The 22,073-nt window shown below is 38.7% G+C and overlaps 1 protein-coding gene across 1 annotated transcript in view; it reads right to left on the bottom strand.

The window, feature by feature from the left end:
* Dhx40 (DEAH-box helicase 40) overlaps positions 1-22,073 on the bottom strand; it is a 43,721-nt gene that overhangs the window by 1,533 nt on the left and 20,115 nt on the right. Inside the window, exons 11-17 of the mRNA XM_075991212.1 lie at positions 19,153-19,233; positions 17,243-17,400; positions 7,029-7,143; positions 6,031-6,139; positions 3,288-3,382; positions 1,707-1,776; positions 585-813 (exon numbers count right to left, since the gene is read on the bottom strand). Of these exons, the coding sequence (XP_075847327.1) occupies positions 585-813; positions 1,707-1,776; positions 3,288-3,382; positions 6,031-6,139; positions 7,029-7,143; positions 17,243-17,400; positions 19,153-19,233 (857 nt within the window). The remainder of the gene's footprint in view (positions 1-584; positions 814-1,706; positions 1,777-3,287; positions 3,383-6,030; positions 6,140-7,028; positions 7,144-17,242; positions 17,401-19,152; positions 19,234-22,073) is intronic.

Below are 22,073 nucleotides of genomic sequence, written 5' to 3'. Positions count from 1 at the left end.
ACATGTTCTACCATCTATTTCCCAGGGATGTTGAATATAATACAATTCATCATTCTGCCTCAAAAAGTTGTGTCAAAAAGCTTTTAATGTATGTGAGATAATTGTGTTTTATACTACAGTTCATCACCACAACTGTTTATATCTTCCATCTATAGTCCTAACTGCTCAGAAAACCTGTTAGAAAAATAGAAATTTGAAGGTAATAAGTCACAATATTTAATAAAATAAAAACAGTAAGTAAAACTGGGAAAAATAAAACTTAAAAAAATGAGCCAGGCAGTGGTGGTGTACACCTTTAATCCCAGTACACAGGAGACAGAGGCAAGCACAACTCTTGAGTTCAAGACCAGCCTGATCTACAGAGCAAATTCCTGGACAGCCAGGACAATTCCTTGACAGAAGAACACTGTCCAAAACAAAACAAAATAAAAACACTGGGAGAAGACAGTTTCAAAGTTAAGAGAACACCAATAATCCCAGGACTCAGGATACTGAGATCACAGGGTGACCACAACTTTGAGGCTACTCTGGTCTACAAAGTAAACCCCATCTCAGAAAAATAGTAGAACAAACAATTCACTCACCCTTTAGCTGCTTCACATTTTCTTTATTTGTCCATTTTCTTCTTGCATCTTCTCTCATTTCACGTCTAGCCACACTGCTTAAATCATGTGCATTAAGTTCGTGTAACTTGGGTAGTAAGTCTCTCACCCATTCATAACGGATTGGACATACAATTCTTGCATAGACTTTGGTGGTAACTAATACTTCATGGAAAATAATCCATTCAAGTTTGGTTTCCTGTTCATGAAGCTATAAATAAATATAAGGCTTAAATGAATACAAAAATTTCATTTAAGGATAACTATTAGTAATCAGCCCTATTCTACATTAGAGCAAGAAAATAAGGAAAGCCAGGACTATAGACTCTGGCTCCAAAATAAAAAGAAGATAATATCCTGAAACCTGAATGTTTATTTTCTTCCTATAAAACAGAAGTCATAGCTGGGCAGTGGTGGGCAGTGGTGGTGCAAGCCTTTAATCACAGCACTTGGGAGGCAGAGGCAGGAAGATCTCTGAGTTCAAGGCCAGCCTGGTCTACAAGAGCTAGTTCCAGGACAGGCTCCAAAGCTACAGAAAAACCCTGCCTCAAAAAGCAAACAAAAAAAACCCAAACAAACAAAAAACAAAAGTCATATGCCAACCAATACCTTTAAGCTCTACATAAAAGAAATGTAAAAATCTGAAATGAAAACTAGAAGACACTGGTATGTTAGTACTACACTTATAAAAGCCTACCTTTTATTGAAAATAAGATGAATTAGGGCTGGCAAGATGGCTCAACTGACAGAGTTGATTCCCCGTGGTGGAAGGAGAAAACTAACTCCTGCAAGTTATTTTCGGGCATTAATGTGTGTGCCTCTCCACACTCCCCCAAAATGTAATTTAAAAAAAAAAAAAGGGCACTTTAAGGGCAAGGGATGTAAAATTCCTGCCTTACATGTGCAAGGTCCCAGGTACTACAAGAGAAAACAGAACAAAAAAAAATTAAAAAATTAAAAATAAAAAACCCACAAAGGCAACTGTTGCAAGGCAAGGTGATGTAAACCTGTAATCTCACTACTTGGGAGGCAAAGGCAAAAGAAGCTTGAATCTAGCCTGAGCTACACAGAGATCCTATTTCAAAAAAGGAAAAAAGTACTTACTGCTGAGGAAGGGTGAATATGAACTGGACTTCCACGCCCATCCATTGTGCAAAACGTTCTGCCAACAGATCTATACATAGGAAAAACAAAGGATAAAGACTAAAATAGCAAAGCAATAAGTTAACTGTTATATAATATTTTACTACTAAAATAAGCAAAAGTTTACCTGGGAAAGAAGAACCATTTAAGTAACAAACAATATTGTCACAAGAACTAGTTTAAAGGAGCCATATAAACACTTGACCAAGCTCAAATTATATATTCTCCTAATGAGTATCTATACAGTAAGAACCTTTTTTCATCACAATTCTAAAGAAAGGAAGCTGTTATTACAGAAGAGATTTAACTAGTGGGTTTATACCTTATACCTTTAAAAATATATATTAATGCATGTGGGCAGGGGTGCATGCATGCTTTGTCATATGTGGAGGCCAAAGGACAACTTTGGAGTCAATTCACCTTCTACCCTTATTTCAGTTCCAGGGTTCAAACTGAGCTCATCAGGTTTGCAAGGCAAGCATCTTTATCCACTGAGCCATTTTACCAGCCCTACAATTATATGTTTATGTGAAAGTAACTTCAGAATGTTAGCTCATCTCAACATTTTCTTCAATAATTTTGTACGTGTGTGCATGTGCCCATGCATATAAATAGGGAGACCAGAGGTCAACTTTATTTTTTAAGACAGGGTCTCTCTCTGACCCTGAATCTCATTCTGAAATAAACTAAATTTACAGAAAATTACTACATAAAGGACACAATAATTTTTTTTACTAGAAGTACTGAGCAGTAAATTGCCAATCCAATACCTCACTGGTGCATTATTACCAAATGCTTGCCATTTTCCTTCCTAGTTAAGCCACCAAACCAGAAAATTAACACTGACGCATTATTAACATCAAATCATAAGATCCCACTGACATATCACCACTGTCCTAATAATATCTTTTAAAGCAAAACGACTCAATTAAGAATCAGCACCACCTTTATTTTTCATATCCTTCATGCTGGAACATTTGCTCACTTTCATAGTGGTATCACTGTTCCCAGGCTCTCTCAGATGATAGTGTCAGGGGACCAGACATAAGCCACTATCCCTGCCAACTCTGAGTATATCTAATTCCTTTCACCATTATCCTTACAATATTTACTTATGTGATCCATAACGAATTTCCCATTACCAGTGTTCCTACTTTCCTTACAAAGATACCCTTATTTTAACCCATCTTAATTGAGTCCCGATAGTCCATATATCTAAGCTTTGTCAGGGATGCCACTGTCTTGTTTGGCTCTTACACTCTTCCTGGGGCCACAAAACTACAAAAACCCTTGTCATTTGCTTTAGATGTTGACACATCTGCCTAGTATGTACTCTCTTCCTATCCTGCCTTGACTCCAGTATCCCAGTTTGAATCACAGTACTTCCCTGTGCACAGATGACAATTATGAAAAGATTTCTTATAATTGTTATCATCACCACAGAATCTATAGCAAACCTTCAATCTTTAAATATTTTACCACTGCAATTAGATACAGTAGTGTTTATGAGCTTAATGCTCAATGCTCAAGCATAATGCTCACCTTCGAGCAACATTTTTGAAGTAGCCTGCACAAAGACATCTTCGTAGTACTTCATGTTTAGGCCCTTCAAAAGTCTCTCTTGGGAAATCACTTTGCTGTAGAAAGAATATGTATTCAGTGAAAAAGATCACAGGACAATATGATCTAATTTTTTTTTAAAGTTCACATTCCTAAAAGCTTCTGGGTAATATATTGTAAGAAGGATTAGATTTAGCCTTGTACCCAAAATAGTCAAAAGACACACAGTATAAAATAATTGACAGAATACTATGTATCAGACAACAAAAGGAGACAAAGACCCAAGAGACAGGAAATTAATACCAATAAAAATTCTGAAAAAAAAATTCTGACTATGGCATAAGAAAGAAAATCCAGAACCAGGCGGTGGTGATGCATGCCTTTAATTCCAGCACTGCGGGGGGAGGGGGGCAGAGGTGGGTGGATTTCTGTGAGTTCAGGCCAGCCTGGTCTACAAAGCAAGTTCCAGGACAGCTGGGTTATACAGAGAAAACCAGTCTCAAAAAAAAAAAAAAAAAAAAAGAGGAAAAATCCAAATGGAATCCAGAAGGAAACAAAGCCAAGAGACTAAAAAGACCAAAGTGGCTGGAATTTGGAGGAAAGAGTAAATTCAGGAGAGCTATTCAGAAACAACATTGGAGATCTGCAGAAAATAAGTATCTGCCCAAGTACTTAACCTGCCAGAAAAACAAGAATGCTTAGAATTTCACAGAGCTAAGAATGATGGTATAAAACAAAACAAAACCTTCTAAGGCCTGGTTTTGGATAGAATATCTAGAAAGGGATTGCCTTTAATACCAGCACTTCGGAGGCAGAGGCAGCAGATCTCTGACTTTGGGGTGGCCCTAAGATATATATATGGAGTTCCAGGCAAGCCAGTGCTACATAGTCAGACACATATACACCAAAACCAAAACAAAACCTGCACATAAAATATCATGAAACATTGAGAGGTGTATATATTATTTTTAAAATACTTATTTTAAATTATGTAAATGTGTGTGCCTTCATGAATATGTGCAGGTGAGTACAGTAGAGAGGTCAGAGGCAATGGATTCCTGGGAGCTGGAGTTACAGGCAGTTATGAATCACCTGATGTGGTACTGGGAACTCATGTGCAAGAGCAGTATGTGTCCAGTCTGTCCTGCACGATTATTCTTGCAGTTTGTGTACAGTCTGTCCTACACGATTATTCTTGCAGTTTGTGTACAGTCTGTCCTGCACGATTATTCTTGCAGTTTGTGTACAGTCTGTCCTGTACGATTATTCTTGCAGTTTGTGTACAGTCTGTCCTGTACGATTATTCTTGCAGTATGTGTACAGTCTGTCCTGCACGATTATTCTTGCAGTTTGTGTACAGTCTGTCCTGCACGATTATTCTTGCAGTTTGTGTACAGTCTGTCCTGCACGATTATTCTTGCAGTTTGTGTACAGTCTGTCCTGTACGATTATTCTTGCAGTATGTGTACAGTCTGTCCTGCACGATTATTCTTGCAGTATGTGTACAGTCTGTCCTGCACGATTATTCTTGCAGTATGTGTACAGTCTGTCCTGCACGATTATTCTTGCAGTATGTGTACAGTCTGTCCTGCACGATTATTCTTGCAGTATGTGTACAGTCTGTCCTGCACGATTATTCTTGCAGTTTGTGTACAGTCTGTCCTGCACGATTATTCTTGCAGTATGTGTACAGTCTGTCCTACACGATTATTCTTGCAGTATGTGTACAGTCTGTCCTGCACGATTATTCTTGCAGTTTGTGTACAGTCTGTCCTACACGATTATTCTTGCAGTTTGTGTACAGTCTGTCCTGCACGATTATTCTTGCAGTATGTGTACAGTCTGTCCTACACGATTATTCTTGCAGTTTGTGTACAGTCTGTCCTGCACGATTATTCTTGCAGTATGTGTACAGTCTGTCCTACACGATTATTCTTGCAGTTTGTGTACAGTCTGTCCTGCACGATTATTCTTGCAGTATGTGTACAGTCTGTCCTGCACGATTATTCTTGCAGTATGTGTACAGTCTGTCCTGCACGATTATTCTTGCAGTATGTGTACAGTCTGTCCTGCACGATTATTCTTTCTTCTTTCTTTTCTTTTTAGACATATTCTATTAAGCCTTGGCTAACCGGAAAACATAAACTAGACTGTCCTCAACAGAGATTCATCCACCTGCTTCTGCCTGGAAGGTGCTGGAATTAAAGGTATGCACCACCAAGCCCAGCCCAGACCTGTTATCCTGATTTTAGTAATGCCTTAACAGGTATGTGCAGACGTCAAAACTTCGCAAACTGGGCATTTTTGTTAAGTGTTTTAAATGTATTTACATTTGCTTGGTGAGTGGACAGGTGGACATGCTCATGCTGAAGCATAATTATGTGTGGAGGTCAGAGAACAACTTTTGGGAGTTCCTGAGATCAGACTTGGGTCGTTAGATTTGGTGGCTTGCACCCCTACCTGCTGAGTCACCTCACCAGCCTCACACGTAAAGCTTACTACGCGTCAACTATTCTTCAGTACAACTATTCAAAAATATTTTCATTTCTTCAGATGTATTTCTTTACTGCTACTAGGATTCACTGGGTCAGAAAGATGGCTGTACAAAGCAGCATGCAGACGGAAGGTGGCCGACTAGAAATGTACGTCACGGAAAGTTCAGTATGCCATCGACAGGGTTAAAATGCTAGTCAAGGAAACAAAACATACAAACTACAGCCATCACCTGTTTAAGTTTCCTGATCAGTTCCCGAAGCTGAGCTTCCACACGGAATGCAGAAAATAAGCACCGCCAGTGGATCCAGTGCTTTTGGCACCACGAAGCTGGAGCTCCACTACAACACAAAAACACTCGTCTTGAAAATGCCTTCTATAAACAGAAGACAAAAACGGTCCTCATTTCCTTTACTAAAAATGGACAGCAGTCATGTGAGGTATCAGGGTTAGGGTTGTTGCAACCTCAGCACTTGAGGTAAAGGCAGAAGGTTCAAGAGTTCAAGGTCATCTATCTGCCAGCTTAGGCTACAGAAGACCATCTCAAAAAAAGCAACCAACCAACCAAACAACAACAAACCCCAAAAGGAAACCCATAAGCGAATGAAGAGATAAGGACAAACACTAAAAAAAGTGTTTTAGAAAATATGACAAAAAAAAATTATCAGGGGCTGGAGAGATCAGTTAAGAACACTTGTTCCTCAGTCTGGATTTGGTACCCAGCACCAACATAGCAGCTCACAACCATCAGTAACTCCAGTTCCAAGGGATCCTACACCTTCTTTAGTTTCTATGGGCACCATGCAAGGCTGTAGTACACATACATACAAGCAGGCAAAGCACTCATATACTTAAATCTTCTCAAAGAAGGGGGAAAAATTGATAAAAAATGTCAGGCCCTCTGACTAAATTTTAAAAAATAATTTGTAAATGGGTTTCTTTTTACATATATGAATTAACAAATATATAATTATTTAATCTAAGTATCTCCATAAAAAATTCTGTAAAAATCATTTTCAGGAAGGATTTGATGAAAGAGGAGAACTACTATTTTCAATAAACGGCTACTAAATGACATGACAGCCTCCTGGCAATCTCACTGATGCTAAAAATACCTTGAAGTCAGTTTCATCCCATTGATCTTTACTGTCTAAGGTCATAAACAGTAAGTATGTAATGGAGCTGCAGAGCAGACTGATGTTTTTCAGAACCAAGGACCAGCTCACATACCTTGATTTGCACTGTTCAAAAATGACAGCTAAAGTTGCAAAGTCATTAAATCCTCCAGCTTTTGCTGCCAATTCTCGATGTCTCTGTTCTGCTTCCTTCTGGTACTCTGGATCAACTAAAAGACAAATCAAGAGACAGTTTAGTTTTAAGTCAAGTGCCTACATTCACTTTGCTTTCCTTTTCACCATGTTCAACAAAATCTGCCTCACTCTTGAGGTAGAATGAAATTAGCTCTTCTTAGAGAGTCCAGTTTCTTCCATGAGTATTATAATCATCCCATGTCCTGACCTGTTGTTCCCCACTCTCTCCACATTGTTTGCAAGACAGATTATATCCCTAAATAGCTCAGGATGACCTGGGATTTGAAATGTAGCCCACCATGGCCTTGAAATTCTCTTGTCCCGTCCCTGCCTTCCAAGCACTGGGTGGTACAGAATTGTACCACACACATAGCTATTTTTCTTCTTTTAAACGCATGCTAGAGATTTACAATAGTCAACATTACTTCTCTCAATTCAGTTTTTAAAATAGTATCTGGAATTTACTATCTAAAAAAATTCATGGGCCGGGCGATTGTGGCACACGCCTTTAATCCCAGCACTCGGGAGGCAGAGGCAGGCGGATCTCTGTGAGTTCAAGACCAGCCTGGTCTACAGAGCTAGTTCCAGGACAGGCTCCAAAGCCACAGAGAAACCCTGTCTCGAAAAACCAAAAATAAATAAATGAATAAATAAAAATAAATAAATAAATTCATGGTATATTATAAACATAGTTAAAAGGGGTATAAGGTAAAAGTTCCATGTCCAAAGTCTGTCACATAAGCAGTCTTCAGGGCTGACCACTATTAGAGATGGTCCCCAACTTAGAATAATCAAACTTTATAATGGTGTAAAAGCAATATAATTTACATTCAGTAGAAACTGTACCTCCAATTTTCTACTTTAATCTTTTCCCAAATATCAACACAACAATCTCTCCCAACGTTAGTACCATATTGAGCCTCTGCTCCTAGTCAGCCATGCAATTATAAGGATAAGTAAGATAAAAAACAAAAATACTTCATTACACCATGCACCTTTGTACAGTAGGTCAATTTTTTTTTAAAATAATTTATTTAACTTTATTTTATGTGCATTGGTGTGAAGATATCATGTAAGATCCCCTGGAACTGGAGTTACAAACAGTTGTGAGCGGCCATGTGAGTGCTGGAAATTGAACCCAGGTCCTCTGGAAGAATGGCCAGTCCTTTTAACCAATGAGCCATCTCTCCAACCCTAGGTCAATGGGTTTTTATTTATTTATTAAAGATTTCTGTCTCTTCCCCGCCACCGCCTCCCATTTCTCCCCCTCCCCCAATCAAGTCCCCCTCCCTTGTCAGTCCAAACAGCAATCAGGGTTCCCTGCCCTGTGGGAAGTCCAAGGACCACCCACCTCCATCCAGGTCTAGTAAGGTGAGCATCTAAACTGCCTAGGCTCCCACAAAGCCAGTACGTGCAGTAGGATCAAAAACCCATTGCCATTGTTCTTGAGTTCTCAGTAGTCCTCATTGTCCGCTATGTTCAGTGAGTCCGGTTTTATCCCATGCTTTTTCAGACCCAGGCCAGCTGGCCTTGGTGAGTTCCCGATAGAACATCCCCATTGTCTCAGTGTATGGGTGCACCCCTCGCGGTCCTGAATTCCTTGCTCGTGCTCTCTCTCCTTCTGCTCCTTATTTGGACCTTGAGATTTCTGTCCAGTGCTCCAATGTGGGTCTCTGTCTCCTTTCATCGCCTGGTGAAGGTTAATATTCAGGAGGATGCCTATATGTTTTTCTTTGGGTTCTCCTTCTTATTTAGCTTCTCTAGGATCACTAATTATAGGCTCAATGTCCTTTAACCAAATATGAGTGAGTACATCCCATGTTCCTCTTTTTGGGTCTGGCTTACCTCACTCAGGATAGTGTTTTCTATTTCCATCCATTTGCATGCAAAATTCAAGAAGTCCTTGTTTTTTTACTGCTGAGCAGTACTCTAATATGTATATATTCCATACTTTCTTCATCCATTCTTCCATTGAGGGGCATCTAGGTTGTTTCCAGGTTCTGGCTATTACAAACAATGCTGCTATGAACATAGTAGAACATATACTTTTGTTGTATGATAAGGCCTCTCCTGGGTATATTCCCAAGAGTGGTATTGCTGGGTCCTGGGGTAGGTTGATCCCGAATTTCCTTAGAAACCGTCACACTGCTTTCCAAAGTGGTTGCACAAGTTTGCATTCCCACCAGCAATGGATGAGTGTACCACTTTCTCCACAACCTCTCCAGCAAAGGCTATCATTGGTGTTTTTTATTTTGGCCATTCTGACAGGTGTAAGATGGTATCTTAAAGTTGTCTTGATTTGCATTTCCCTGATCGCTAAGGAAGTTGAGCATGACCTTAAGTGTCTTTTGGCCATTTGAATTTCTTCTGTTGAGAGTTCTCTGTTCAGCTCAGTGCCCCATTTTATAATTGGGTTGATTAGTCTTTTATGGTCTAGTTTCTTGAGTTTTTTTTTAAATATTTATTTATTATTTATTATGTATACAATAGTCCAGAAGAGGGCACCAGACCTTATTACAGATGGTTGTGAGCCACCATGTGGTTGCTGGGAATTGAACTCAGGACCTTTGGAAGAACAGGCAATGCTCTTAACTACTGAGCCATCTCTCCAGTCCTCTTGAGTTCTTTATATATTTTGGAGATCAGATCTTTGTCAGTTGTGGGATTGAAGAAGATCTTTTCCCAGTCAGTGGGTTGCCTTTTTGTCTTAGTGACAGTGTCCTTTGCTTTACAGAAGCTTCTCAGTCTCAGGAGGTCCCATTTATTCAATGAGGCCCTTAATGTCTGTGCTGCTGGGGTTATATGTAGGAAGTGGTCTCCTGTGCCCATGTATTGTAGAGTACTTCCCACTTTCTCTTCTATCAGGTTCAGTGTGTTCGGACTGATATTGAGGTCTTTAATCCATTTGGACTTGACTTTTGTGCATGGTGAAAGATATGGATCTATTTTCATTCTTCTACAGACTGACATCCAGTTTTGCCAGCACAATTTGTTGAAGATGCTCTCTTTTTTCCATTGTATACTTTTAGCTCCTTTATCGAAAATCAGGTGTTCATAGGTTTGTGGATTAAAGTCAGGGTCTTCTATTCGATTCCATTGGTCGACTTCTCTGTTTTTATGCCAATACCAAGCTGTTTTCAATACTGTAGCTCTGTAATAGAGTTTGAAGTCAGGGATGGTAATGCCTCCAGACGATCCTTTATTGTATAAGATTGTTTTGGCTATCCTGGGTTTTTTGTTTTTCCATATAAAGTTGATTATTGTCTTCTCCAGATCTGTGAAGAATTTTGATGGGATTTTGATGGGGATTGCATTGAATCTATAGATTGCTTTTGGTAGAATTCCCATTTTTACTATGTTGATCCTCCCAATCCAAGAGCAAGGGAGATCCTTCCATTTTCTGGTGTCCTCTTCAATTTCTTTCTTCAAAGACTTAAAGTTCTTGTCAAATAGATCTTTCACTTCCTTGGTCAGAGTTACCCCAAGATATTTTATGCTATTTGTGGCTATCGTGAAAGGTGATGCTTCTCTGATTTCCCTCTCTGCTTCCTTATCCTTAGTGTATAGGAAGGCCACTGATTTTTTTGGAGTTGATCTTGTATCCTGCCACATTACTAAAGGTGTTTATCAGCTGTAGGAGTTCTTTGGTAGAGTTTTTGGGGTCGCTTATGTATACTATCATATCATCTGCAAATAACGATAGCTTAACTTCTTCCTTTCCAATACGAATCCCCTTGATCCCCTTATGTTGTCTTATTGCTATTGCTATAACTTCAAGCACTATGTTGAAGAGTTATGGAGAGAGTGGACATCCTTGTCTTGTTCCTGATTTTAGTGGGATGGCTTTGAGTTTTTCTCCGTTTAATTTTATGTTAGCTGTCGGCTTGCTGTAAATAGCTTTTATTATATTTAGGTATGACCCTTGTATCCCTAATCTCTCCAAGAGCATTTTTTTTTTAATTTTCGAGACAGGGTTTCTCCGTAGCTTTTTTGGTTCCAGTCCTGGAACTAGCTCCTGCAGACCAGGCTGGCCTCGAACTCACAGAGATCCGCCTGCCTCTGCCTCCAAGTGCTGGGATTAAAGGCGTGAGCCACCACCGCCCAGCTAGGTCAATGTTTTTAATGCATGTTTGACTTAGGAAGTTTTCAGTATCACAAGAATTTAATCAGGATGTGCCCCATCATAAATCAATGAAAATCTGTAGTAAGTTTGTGCTCTGCCAAGTATTTTCCACTTTTCTCCTTCTACCATGTGGATTCCAGGGATCAAAAAAGTGGTCAAGAGTCAGCAGGATTGCTCAGCAGGTAAAATTGCTGGCCTCAAAAGCCTGATGACTTGAGTTCAATCCCCAGAATCTATGTAAAGGTAAGAGAGAACTGACTATACAGTTTTGTCTTTAGACCTCCACATACAATGCCATGACAAACATGTATATTATACACATACAAAGAAGTGATCAAGCATTGATTGCCTAAATGTATAAAGAACATACACAATTTAACTAGATATTATATAACGGATTCAAAATAATAGGTAATTAAACTGGACCTCCATATACATTAAGCATCCCTATTACAAGTATTCCCTAATTTTATAATAATGTATAACAAATATACAGAAAAGTACGTAAGTTGTGAATGTATACCCCATGAGGTAATTATAAACATAGTGTAGCAGTGTACTCAAACAAATCAACAACCATGAGCATCAGAGAAGCCTAATCACATAATACTATCTACTTTCCTCGGATGGGTAACCATAGCCTGACTTATAACTCCACAGATGGGTCTTGCCTGTTTCTGACCTTTAAAAACATGTTTTTACATTTATTTTGTGTGTGTGATCATGCCACTGCATCCAATTTGGAGGTTAGAAGACAACTTGCAGGGATCAGAAACCAGTTTTCTTCTTCCATCATATGGGTCCCACTAATGAAGCTCAAGTCGTTCATCTTAGTAGTAGGCACCACTGCCCACTGGCCCATCTTCCAGCCTTGCTTCTAACCTTTATATAAATGGAATCACACAGTATGTATTTGATGCATTTAGTTGCTTTTGCTCAACATTATGTTTCTGAGATTTAATTGTTTCCTTACTTTGATCCTATTTTTTTCTAAATCCACTTCAAGACTGACATGCTCTCTGGTCAAATTACCCACCCAGGACTTTATCAGATTAATCTTCATTCTGCCTGGATCCTCTTGGTTATAAAGCCATAGAGAAGCTAACATATATGGCCTAATTTTTCTGTTCATTGTAGGCAATGCTACAAACCTTCAATTGGCCTACTATAGTCATTTACACACTGTCTCAGCCTCTTATGGAGACAGCAGCTTCATTCTGCAAGTTCAAAGTTGGTCTTGTCTATATGGGAAGTTTTAAACCAACTAAGGCTACACAGACCCTGTCTCAAAAAAACTAACAAATAAAAAATGCTAGGGAGATCAGTGGTATAGTGTTTGCCAAGCACGGGGACCTAAGTTTGATCCCCAGGATCCATATAATGAAAATAGACAAAATCTAAAGATTTAAATTAAATTACAATTTTAAATAATTTAATTAAAATTTAAAAATTCAAATGTGGTAGTCTCTATTTGTAATGACAGTACCGGAGCAGGAGGCAGAAAGAGGTGGAACTTTGAGATTAACTGGCCAGTCAATCCAAGTTGGAGGCTGTGAGGTTTTTTTTTGTTTTTTTTTTTAGACAAGGTTTCTCTACAAAGCCCTGGCTATAGAACTCACTAAGTAGATCAGGCTGTCCTGGAACTCGCAAAGGCGCGCCTGTCTCTGACCCACCCAATGCTGGGATTAAAGGTATGTACCACCATACCCCACCCAGGGAGAATTCTTATCTCAAAAAAAAAAAAAGAAAGAAAGAAAAGAAGGGGAAAAAAAAGGATAATGCTTGAAGAATGGCACATGAAATTGTCCTCTGGCCTCCACACCCAAACACACCTACACATATACAAGCATATAGACACAGAGTCAAAGGAAAAGCCAAAACAAAGTCCATAGGTGGCACATACCTATAATTCCAGCACTTGGGAGGAAAAGGCAGGTGAATCTCTGTGAGAGCAAGGACAGCCTGGTCTACAAGGTTCAGGCCAGCTATGGCTACACAGTGAGACCCTGTCAAATCTCTTGGTTAATCTACTAAATAAATACATTAGAAACAATCATTATTTTTCAGGCATAATAGTTCACGCCTTTAATCCCAGTACTTGAGAGGCAGACAGAAATCTCTGTGCGTTAGAGAATTCCAGGCCAGTGGGGGCTACTCAGCGAGACTATGTTTCAAAAACAAAAACCTCATTATTAGCCATCACAAAACTGGAAAATGAAAACAAAGAAATACATAATACAGCATATATGGTGCAAATGGTTCTGCAATACCAACTGTGGAGGAGGATATGTTCAAGCTACTTACAACAATAAATAATAAACAATAAATACAGTATTTATGGAATATTTATTTTAAGTACAACTATTTTAAGAGTAAGATTTGGCTGTTTTGTTTGTTTTTGAGATCACTATGTGGAGCGGGCTAGTTTCAAACTCAAAGAGATCCTCCTGCCTCTGCATCCCTAGTGCTGGGATTAAAGGTACTAAATCCAGCTTGTTTCTTAATCATAAACTTGTTCAATAGCACAACAATTTTTTCCCAAGCATTTTTTAAAGCTAAGCTAAATAAAAATATACAAAAGGCTCACACAAGAATTTACTCAGGAGTATTTGCAATATTTTACTCATAAACAGCACTGAACAAAAATACACATGTTCATAGACAGAATAATACATAATCAATTTATTATATGTTCATACAGTAGAAACTACTCAACAAAAGACCAAAATACAGACACATAAATAAAACAATACAGATGAACTTCACATGGAGTAAGTTCACCAAAAGTCAAATACACACCCAAAACTGCATATTGTATATTTCTACTTGTAATTTCAAAAAAACTAACATTTAAAGAATATTCCAGCTGAGTGGTGGTGGTATGCATTTTTATTCCCAGCACTCAAAAGGCAGAGGTAAGCAGATCTCTGTGAGTTCGAGGCCAGCCTGGTCTAAAGAGTTCCAGGTCAGTTGGATTTACACAGAGAAACCCTATCTCAAAAAAAAGAAAAAGAAAAGAATGAATGAATGAATAATAAAAAAATTTAAATTCCAGAAAAGAAACCAACTTGGAGCCAGGCAGTGGTGGTGCAAGCCTTTAATCCCAGCACTTGGGAGGCAGGGGCAGGCTGATCTCTATGAGTTTAAGGCCAGCCTGGTCTACAGATCAAGTTCTAGGACAGCCAAGGCTACAAAGAGAAACCCTGTCTTCTTTTATGTTGGGGTGTAAGGTACGCGCATGCGCGTACACACACACACACACACACACACACACACACACACACACACACACACACTACATGTCACTCTGCAAAAGGAGTTCATAGGACAATGTGTAGGAGTTTCCCCCTTCTACCCTGTGGATCCCAGAAATGAACTCAGGCTGTTAGTCTTGGTGGCAAGTGCTCACAACATAACTCAGTCATGTCACCAGTCTAAAACATTCTCTATCTTGATAGGGGTGCATGTTATATGGCTATATTCATTTCACAAAATTCACTGAATTATGCTAATGTGCATGCATTTCACTATATTTAAATTTTGCCTTTAAAATGTCAATGAAGACCTTCAAGATCACTTGATCTTGTCACCCAACCAGATTCTTTTTCTAGCCTTAACTATTGAGCCCAATTAGTGTTGGGTTCAATTAGTGTTGAACCCAATTTCCTGGTTTGCTAGTGTTGTTTTTGTTTTGTTTTCTGGAAGAAGCTAAGAGAGTTTCAACCCAAAAACACACAGAGAAAGAGAGAGATGTTCATAAATTCACTACATAACCCAGGGTGGCCTCAAATGCCCAGAGGTCCTCCAATGTTGCCTTATAAAATGTTGGGATTACAGGCATGCACCACTATAACTGGCTCTTTGGTTTTATAAATGAAAAACATGGGAGTCTGAGAAAGCTAGGCTCATAGTCAGGTAACAGAACAGTGAGAACACTCAATTCCTGAGTATCTTTAGGCTTGATACTCCCTAATGAAAGCCAATCAACATTCTTTATTGCACATACTATTTAACTGAAAAAAGGGTTGCAATTGGGTATATTATGAGAATTAAAATTTTGGGAATAAAATTTGAGTAATTTTAAAATTTATTTTGTGTTTGTGCATGTTCATTTGCCAAGACACGTATGTGGTAGTCAGAGGATAACTTATGGGAATTAATTCTCTCCTTTCATCATGTTCTGAATTCTGAGGAACTCAGGATGTCAGGACAGGAGTGATGGCTCAGCAGCTAAGAGAATTACCTGGTTCTTTTCAGAAGCTACATGACAGCTCACAATTGTCTGTAACTCCAGTACCAGAGGATCCAACCCCCACTTCTGACCTCAATAGGCTCCAAGAAAGCACATACTGCACAGATAAACATGCAGACAAAACACCCATACACATAAAAATGAATTAAAAACAAAAAACAAAAACCTCAGGACATCACACTTGGCAGCAAGTGCCATAACTCAATGAGCCATTGTGCGGGCCTAAGAATCAAAATTTTGACAGTTAAAAATGAGGTCTATTTGGGGTAGGCAGAAAACTGAATCAATAACAGTACTTTTACAGAAAAATGTATTCACCATTATAATCATAGCAATGACAAATCCGTCTGGACCCAATAATCATAACCTACAAAAGGAAAGGCCAGTGGAGTACACAATCTATTGTTACAGCATTAGCTGAAGGTAAAAAGTTATGTCTCTAGATAAAAAACAAAGCCAACACATGTTAAACTGTCTCATACTGACACACCAAGAAACAAAGAAAAAAAAGGAAAATAAATAAGAACATGGAAACCTAAAAAAAAAAAAAAGAAAGAAAAAACCAATACTCTAAGGATAAAGGGCTAAACTACCTGTTCTTTTCATTCTAAGAAAACAAGTTAACATATTACTAATTTACCACAAAAGAACAAAGGTTCACCTTATTATCTAGCTTTATCCGTGAAGGGAAATTAACTTTTAGCTAAGAATGTTATATACTCCCTATGCCAAACAACTAAGTTAAAGGATAACAAAATATAAAAACATTTACCCAGTTTCCCGCTCCACAACTATATGGTAACCCCCTAAAAGACTCTGTGAATTACTGGAGACCAAAGTAAACAGCCAGACATCATGGACATGGTTAGAAGCTCCACAGAGTAAGATGGCGGTTCTTCCTAACTTTACCAGGTCACACTGCAATCCTTTTATGGATTTCAACTGACTTTACAGTTAACATGGAGAGGGAAAGAGAGCAGCCAGGGCAGTGCTGAAGGGGAGGAACAAAGTCAGGAACTCCCTTATCTAACTACGTAAGAGTGCTCAACAAGTTCAGTCAACTGCTCTATAACAGAGAAACAAAGACATTTCAACAGAGAAACGATAGTGTTTTGACAAATGATCTTGAAACAAATGTATACCCAACCATTACATGACAACATTATGAGAAAATCTAAATGGCCATAGTATGGAATGACCTCATTGATATACTACCAAGAGCAAGATCCACAAAAGAAAACAGTTATATTAGACTTCATTAAAGTCAAAATCGTCTGTCTGCCAAAAGCAATTCCAAAATAATGAAAGGATAAATCAAAGACTTGGGAGGCAGAAGCGTCAGGATCTCTGTGAATTTAAGGTCAGCCTAGTCTACAGGGTGAGTTCCTGGACATTCAGGGCTATACAGAGAAACCCTGTCTCAGAAAAAAAAAAAAGACTTAACAAAATATATACTGGGGTAGATGAGGTGGCGCACACCTTTAATCCCAGCACTCAAGAGGCAGAAGCAGGTGGATCTCTGTGAATTCAAGTCAAGCCTAGTCTACAATAAACCATTCCCTTTAATAAGCGGATAAACAAATTCCATATAGTAGAATGGAATACAATTTACTGATAAAAAGAAATGAGCTATCATGCCACAAAAAAGGGGGAGGATTTACACACACACACACACTAAATAAATAAATAAATAAAAGATAAATAATAGATAAAATAATGTAATACAAAGAGAATCTTTAAAAATAAATAAAGTGTTTACCAGGTCTGATGAAGACATTTTCCACAGACAGCATTGCTGCTATTGGAAGCAGTAAATCTTCACAATCAAGAGAAGCAGCCTTGATCACTGCACATGTCAGATGTGGGGGCAGAGGAAACTCCACCATAGATAAACCCAATCTCGTCACATGACCATTCCTTAAGAGAAAGAAAAAGTTCTTAGGACTTTGGGACAATACAAATACAACGTTCAGGGGCTGGAGAGATGGCTCAGTGGTTAAGAGCACTGCCTGCTGTTCCAAAGGTCCTGAGTTCAATTTCCAGCAACCACATGGTGGCTCACAACCATTTGTAGTGAGAGCTGGTGCCCTCTTCTGGCCTGCAGGCATACATGCAGTCAGAATACTAAGAATATTGTACACATAATAAATAAAAAAAGAATTAAAACCTTTTTAAAAAAAAACAAATACAACGTTCATTATTCAGAATAAGTAAGATATAATTTAATTACTTAAACTCATCTCTAGAAAACCAATTCAAAGAATAAAACACCATGGTCACTGGTAAGAACAATGAAAAGTGGTTGGGCCACACCTTTGATTCTAGCACTTAGGAGGCAGTAGTAGGCAGATCTCTGAGTTCCAGAACATCAGAGCTACACAAAGAAACCCTGTCTTGAAAAACAGCTAAAAATAAATAAATCCTCCATTATTACAAGTCTTACTTTTCTTTCCCTTTTCTTGTTGCATTCTTATTTATTAAATAATGAATGTGTGTGCACATGAAGCAGCACATATGTAGGGGTCAGCAGATAACCTGTGGGGATGGTTTTCCTCTTCCACCTGTGGTCCCAGTGATCAGACTCAGGCCAGCCCAGATTATTTGTTTATTTGTTTATTTACTTATTTTAATTTTTCAAGACAGGGTTTCTCTATGTAACAGCTCTGGCTGTCCTGGAGCTCACTCTGTAAACCACATTGGCCTTGAACTCAAAGATCTGCCTGCCTCGGTCTCCTGGGTCCTGGGATTCAAGGCATGCACCACCACCACATGGCCCAGAAATTTTAATACATCCCCCTCAAAAAAACTACTCAATGAGATAGAAAACTGTAATATAAAAGCTATAAACATTCAACAGAGCAGAGATATTCTTGAAGAAATAAAGGGAAACCAATTATCAAACCTTACCTCAACATACAACCATGACAATGAAGTCTTAGCATTCTTATGTAGCTAGAACAATGCTCGGCATTGGGATGGTATTCAAAATTACTTGTTAACTAAAATCACATTTAAAAAGTGATTTAGTTTGGCTATTTATTTATTTATTGGTTTTTCGAGACTGGGTTTCTCTGTAGCTTTGGAGCCTGTCCTAGTACTAGCTCTTGTAGACCAGGCTGGTCTCGAACTCACAGAAATCCACCTGCCTCTGCCTCCTGAGTGCTGGCATTAAAGACGTGCGCCACCACTGCCCGGCTTAGTTTGGCTTTTTAAAATAAACTTTCATTTCTTCTCCTTGTTTACAGAGTTTTGGAGGTTTTATTTGTTTGGTTTTTTTGGTTTTGGTTTTTTTAGGCAGAGCCTCTCAAGGCTGGTTTCAAATGCCATACTACAGCCTCAGGCTCCCAGATACAGGCACACACTTCCATTTCTAGCTATAGGAAAATGTCTTTACAGTTCAGTGTTTGAGAACTGTGATAAAGACTAAGGACAGATTTTAATATCATGTAAAACAATTCATTCACATTGAATACAATTCCTTTCTATTTCTGAAGAAAGACTTAGAACCTTTTTTAAAATAACAAATCAAAAGCCAGGCACAAAAACTCACGCCTATAATTCTAGTACCTGAGAAGTTGAGGCATGAGGATTATATTCAAGGTCAGCATGAACTACTACATAGCTACAAACAAAATAAGACTAACAATATGTTTATATTATATTATATACCTGTCGATAGCATCACACTGATAAAGCTGTTTAAGTGCTTCCAAAATAAGTCTCTCATTAGGCGGGTCCAAATATGGAAACCTGTGTGTTTAAATGAGATAGGAAAAAGTCAAGATTATTCACAGCAGGATTTAATACACACTTGATAGAATTTTCCTTAAAAGGTCTTACTTATCCACTTCATTTTCTTTCATTTTGTTTTGTGGACAAGGTATCTTTTTACATAGCCCTAGTTGTCCTGAACTCAACCAAGCTGGTCTCAAACTCACAAACATAGCACTGTCTCTGCCTCCCAAGTGCTGAGGTTAGAGGTGTGCTTTACCATGCCCTGCCTCTGTTTTTCAAGTCCTCCTCTCCCTGAAAACATTCTAGCACCATGGTCAGCATTCAAAAAGAGGAAAATTTTGCTTTTCTGGAATCACATTCCTCTCATTCAAAACATACCTCATTCTCCTTGGCTGGAATACTCCCATCTTTTCTCTTTATCTTTTTTTGAGACAGGGTTTCTCTGTTGCTTTGGAGCCTGTCCTGGAACTAGCTCTTGTAGAACTCAAAGAGATCTGCCTGCCTCTGCCTCCTGAGTGTTGGGAGTAAAGGGTGTGCCACTACTTAATCATGATTCTGGACTTGTACTTTGTAGCCAATCACTTTCTCTTCTACAGGTCATGACAGTTTACAAAATGGTTACAAAATAGAGAACAGTGTCAACAAGATGGATCAGTTGAGTTGGAGCTTTTCATCAAGCCTGACAATATGAGCTCTATCTCCAAGATTCCATGATGGAAGAGAACTGACTCCTCCAAGCTGTCTTCTGAACTCCCCATGCACACATATGTGCGTGTGCACACACACAATCTAAATAAAGAGGAAAAAATAACTGAAAGTGGCTGAAAATTTCAAGTTATCTAATAGTAACTCAGTGCTAGCTTTGATTCTAAAGAGACCTACCTGCTTCTGCCTTCAAAGAGGTAAAATTAAAGGTGTGCACCACCATGTCTGGTCTCCCAACCCTCTTATTTTAATTACAAGAAAATGGCTCTGGCGATAAAGTGCTACCACACCAGGCTTACACCTGGTTTCTTTCTTCTTTTTCTTTCCTTTTTGGTCTTACTCAAGATAGAGTTCTGCTGTGTATTCCACACTGGCTATGGCCTCCCAGCAGTCTTTCTACCTTAGCTCTCCTAGTACTAGGATTACAGTATGTGCTCTGATAGTACATGCCTATAATCCTACCACATTATATAGCAAGTTTAAAGCCAGCCTGAAAGACATGAGATCCTGTCTCAAAAAACATCAATGGGATCTGGAAAGATGGCTCAGACATTAAGAGCATGAGTTGCTCTTGTTGAGGCCCATGTTTGGTTCCCAGAACCAACATGGTGGCTCACAATCACCTGTAACTCCAGTTCCATAAATATCCTGCTTCATGAAAAAGTCTGCCAGCTGCTATGGGCCTGTAGGGGGAAGATGGATGCCCCAATGGTACAGAAGAACTTTGGGTGACTGTCTGGGCAGCAAGATGTCTCTGTCAATTCTAGAGTTTTGGAAGTTGCTTACAATGCACTTCCTGTTTACTTAGGTAATATTATATCCTTCTGGAGTCTTCGATGGAGTTGAAGAGTAGCTAGTAATAATAAAGTTTTCCTTAGTTATGATACAAGATAAAGTAGATATAAATATTATAACTATAATTCTTACTTGATTCCTATTTTGTTATATGTAATTTTACTATGTTAAACTTAAAACCTTCCTTTTTATTTACAGAAAAGGGGAGGTGGATGTGGGATTCTCTTCTGTATGCTGTGAATATGATTGGTTAATTAATAAAGGAACTGCTTTGGTCCTATAGCAGAGCTATAGGGGAGCAGAGCTAGGCAGGAAAAACTAACTGGAATACTGGGACAAAGGAGGAGGAGTGAGAGAGACGCCATGTAGCCCTGCCAGAGCCAGATGAAACTTTAGCTAAGCCACAGTCACATGGCAATACACAGATTAATAGAAATGGGTCAAATTAAGATATCAGAGTTAGCCAATAAGAAGCTAGAGCTAATGGGCCAAGCAGTGCTTTAATTAACATAGTTTCTGTGTGATTATGTCAGGGCTAAGTGGCCAGGACAAACAAGCAGCCTCCTTACTACACACAGGCTCTAACATTTCCTGACATCTGTGGACACAAAGCATGCAAGTGGTGCACAGATTTGTATGCAAGCAAAACATCCATATACATAAAATAAAAATCTAAAGAAAAAAAGCAAAAGAGTAGTAGCAATGTAGACAGTATTAAGTCATTTAAAATGGACCAATGCCTAGTCATTCCTATTTTTCTAATGTGGTACTCTGTAGTTCTTTGAGAGTATGCTAGGAATTAACACCAAGCTTACTGGGCAGTTGCTTTCAGAGTCTTCTCTTCCTAAATGAGAATATTTCAAGACACTGTTTTTAAATCTAGATTTACATGAAAGTTTCCTGTTTGGTCGTTTATTCTTTCAATGGCTTGTTATTTATTTCTCATTGGCAAAATTTATTAATAAAGTTAAAATTTACATGTTCTCCTCTACTTTCTTAATTAGAAAATCTCTTGTTTTAAGCCAGATATGGCAGTGCACACCTATAATATCAATAGTTAGAAGTCACAATCAGGTAGATCACTGAGTTCAAGGCCAGCCTGATCTATATAGTATGTTCCAGCCCAGACAGGGATGCATAATGAGACCCTGTCTCAAGGAGAAAAAAAAACAAAACAACTATAGTCTTATTTGAAAACAACTAAATTAGGCCGGGTGGTGGTGGCACACGCTTTTAATCCCAGCACTCGGAAGGCAGAGGCAGGTGAATCCCTGTGAGTTTGAGGCCAGCCCGGTCCACAGAGCTAGTTCCAGGACAGGCTCCAAAGCTACAGAGAAACCCTGTCTCGAAAAACA

Source organism: Microtus pennsylvanicus, chromosome 11 (genome assembly GCF_037038515.1).
Source record: "Microtus pennsylvanicus isolate mMicPen1 chromosome 11, mMicPen1.hap1, whole genome shotgun sequence".
Lineage (NCBI taxonomy): Eukaryota > Metazoa > Chordata > Mammalia > Rodentia > Cricetidae > Microtus > Microtus pennsylvanicus.
Note: the sequence above shows the minus strand (reverse complement) of the source record. Positions and strands in the feature narration are given on the sequence as shown.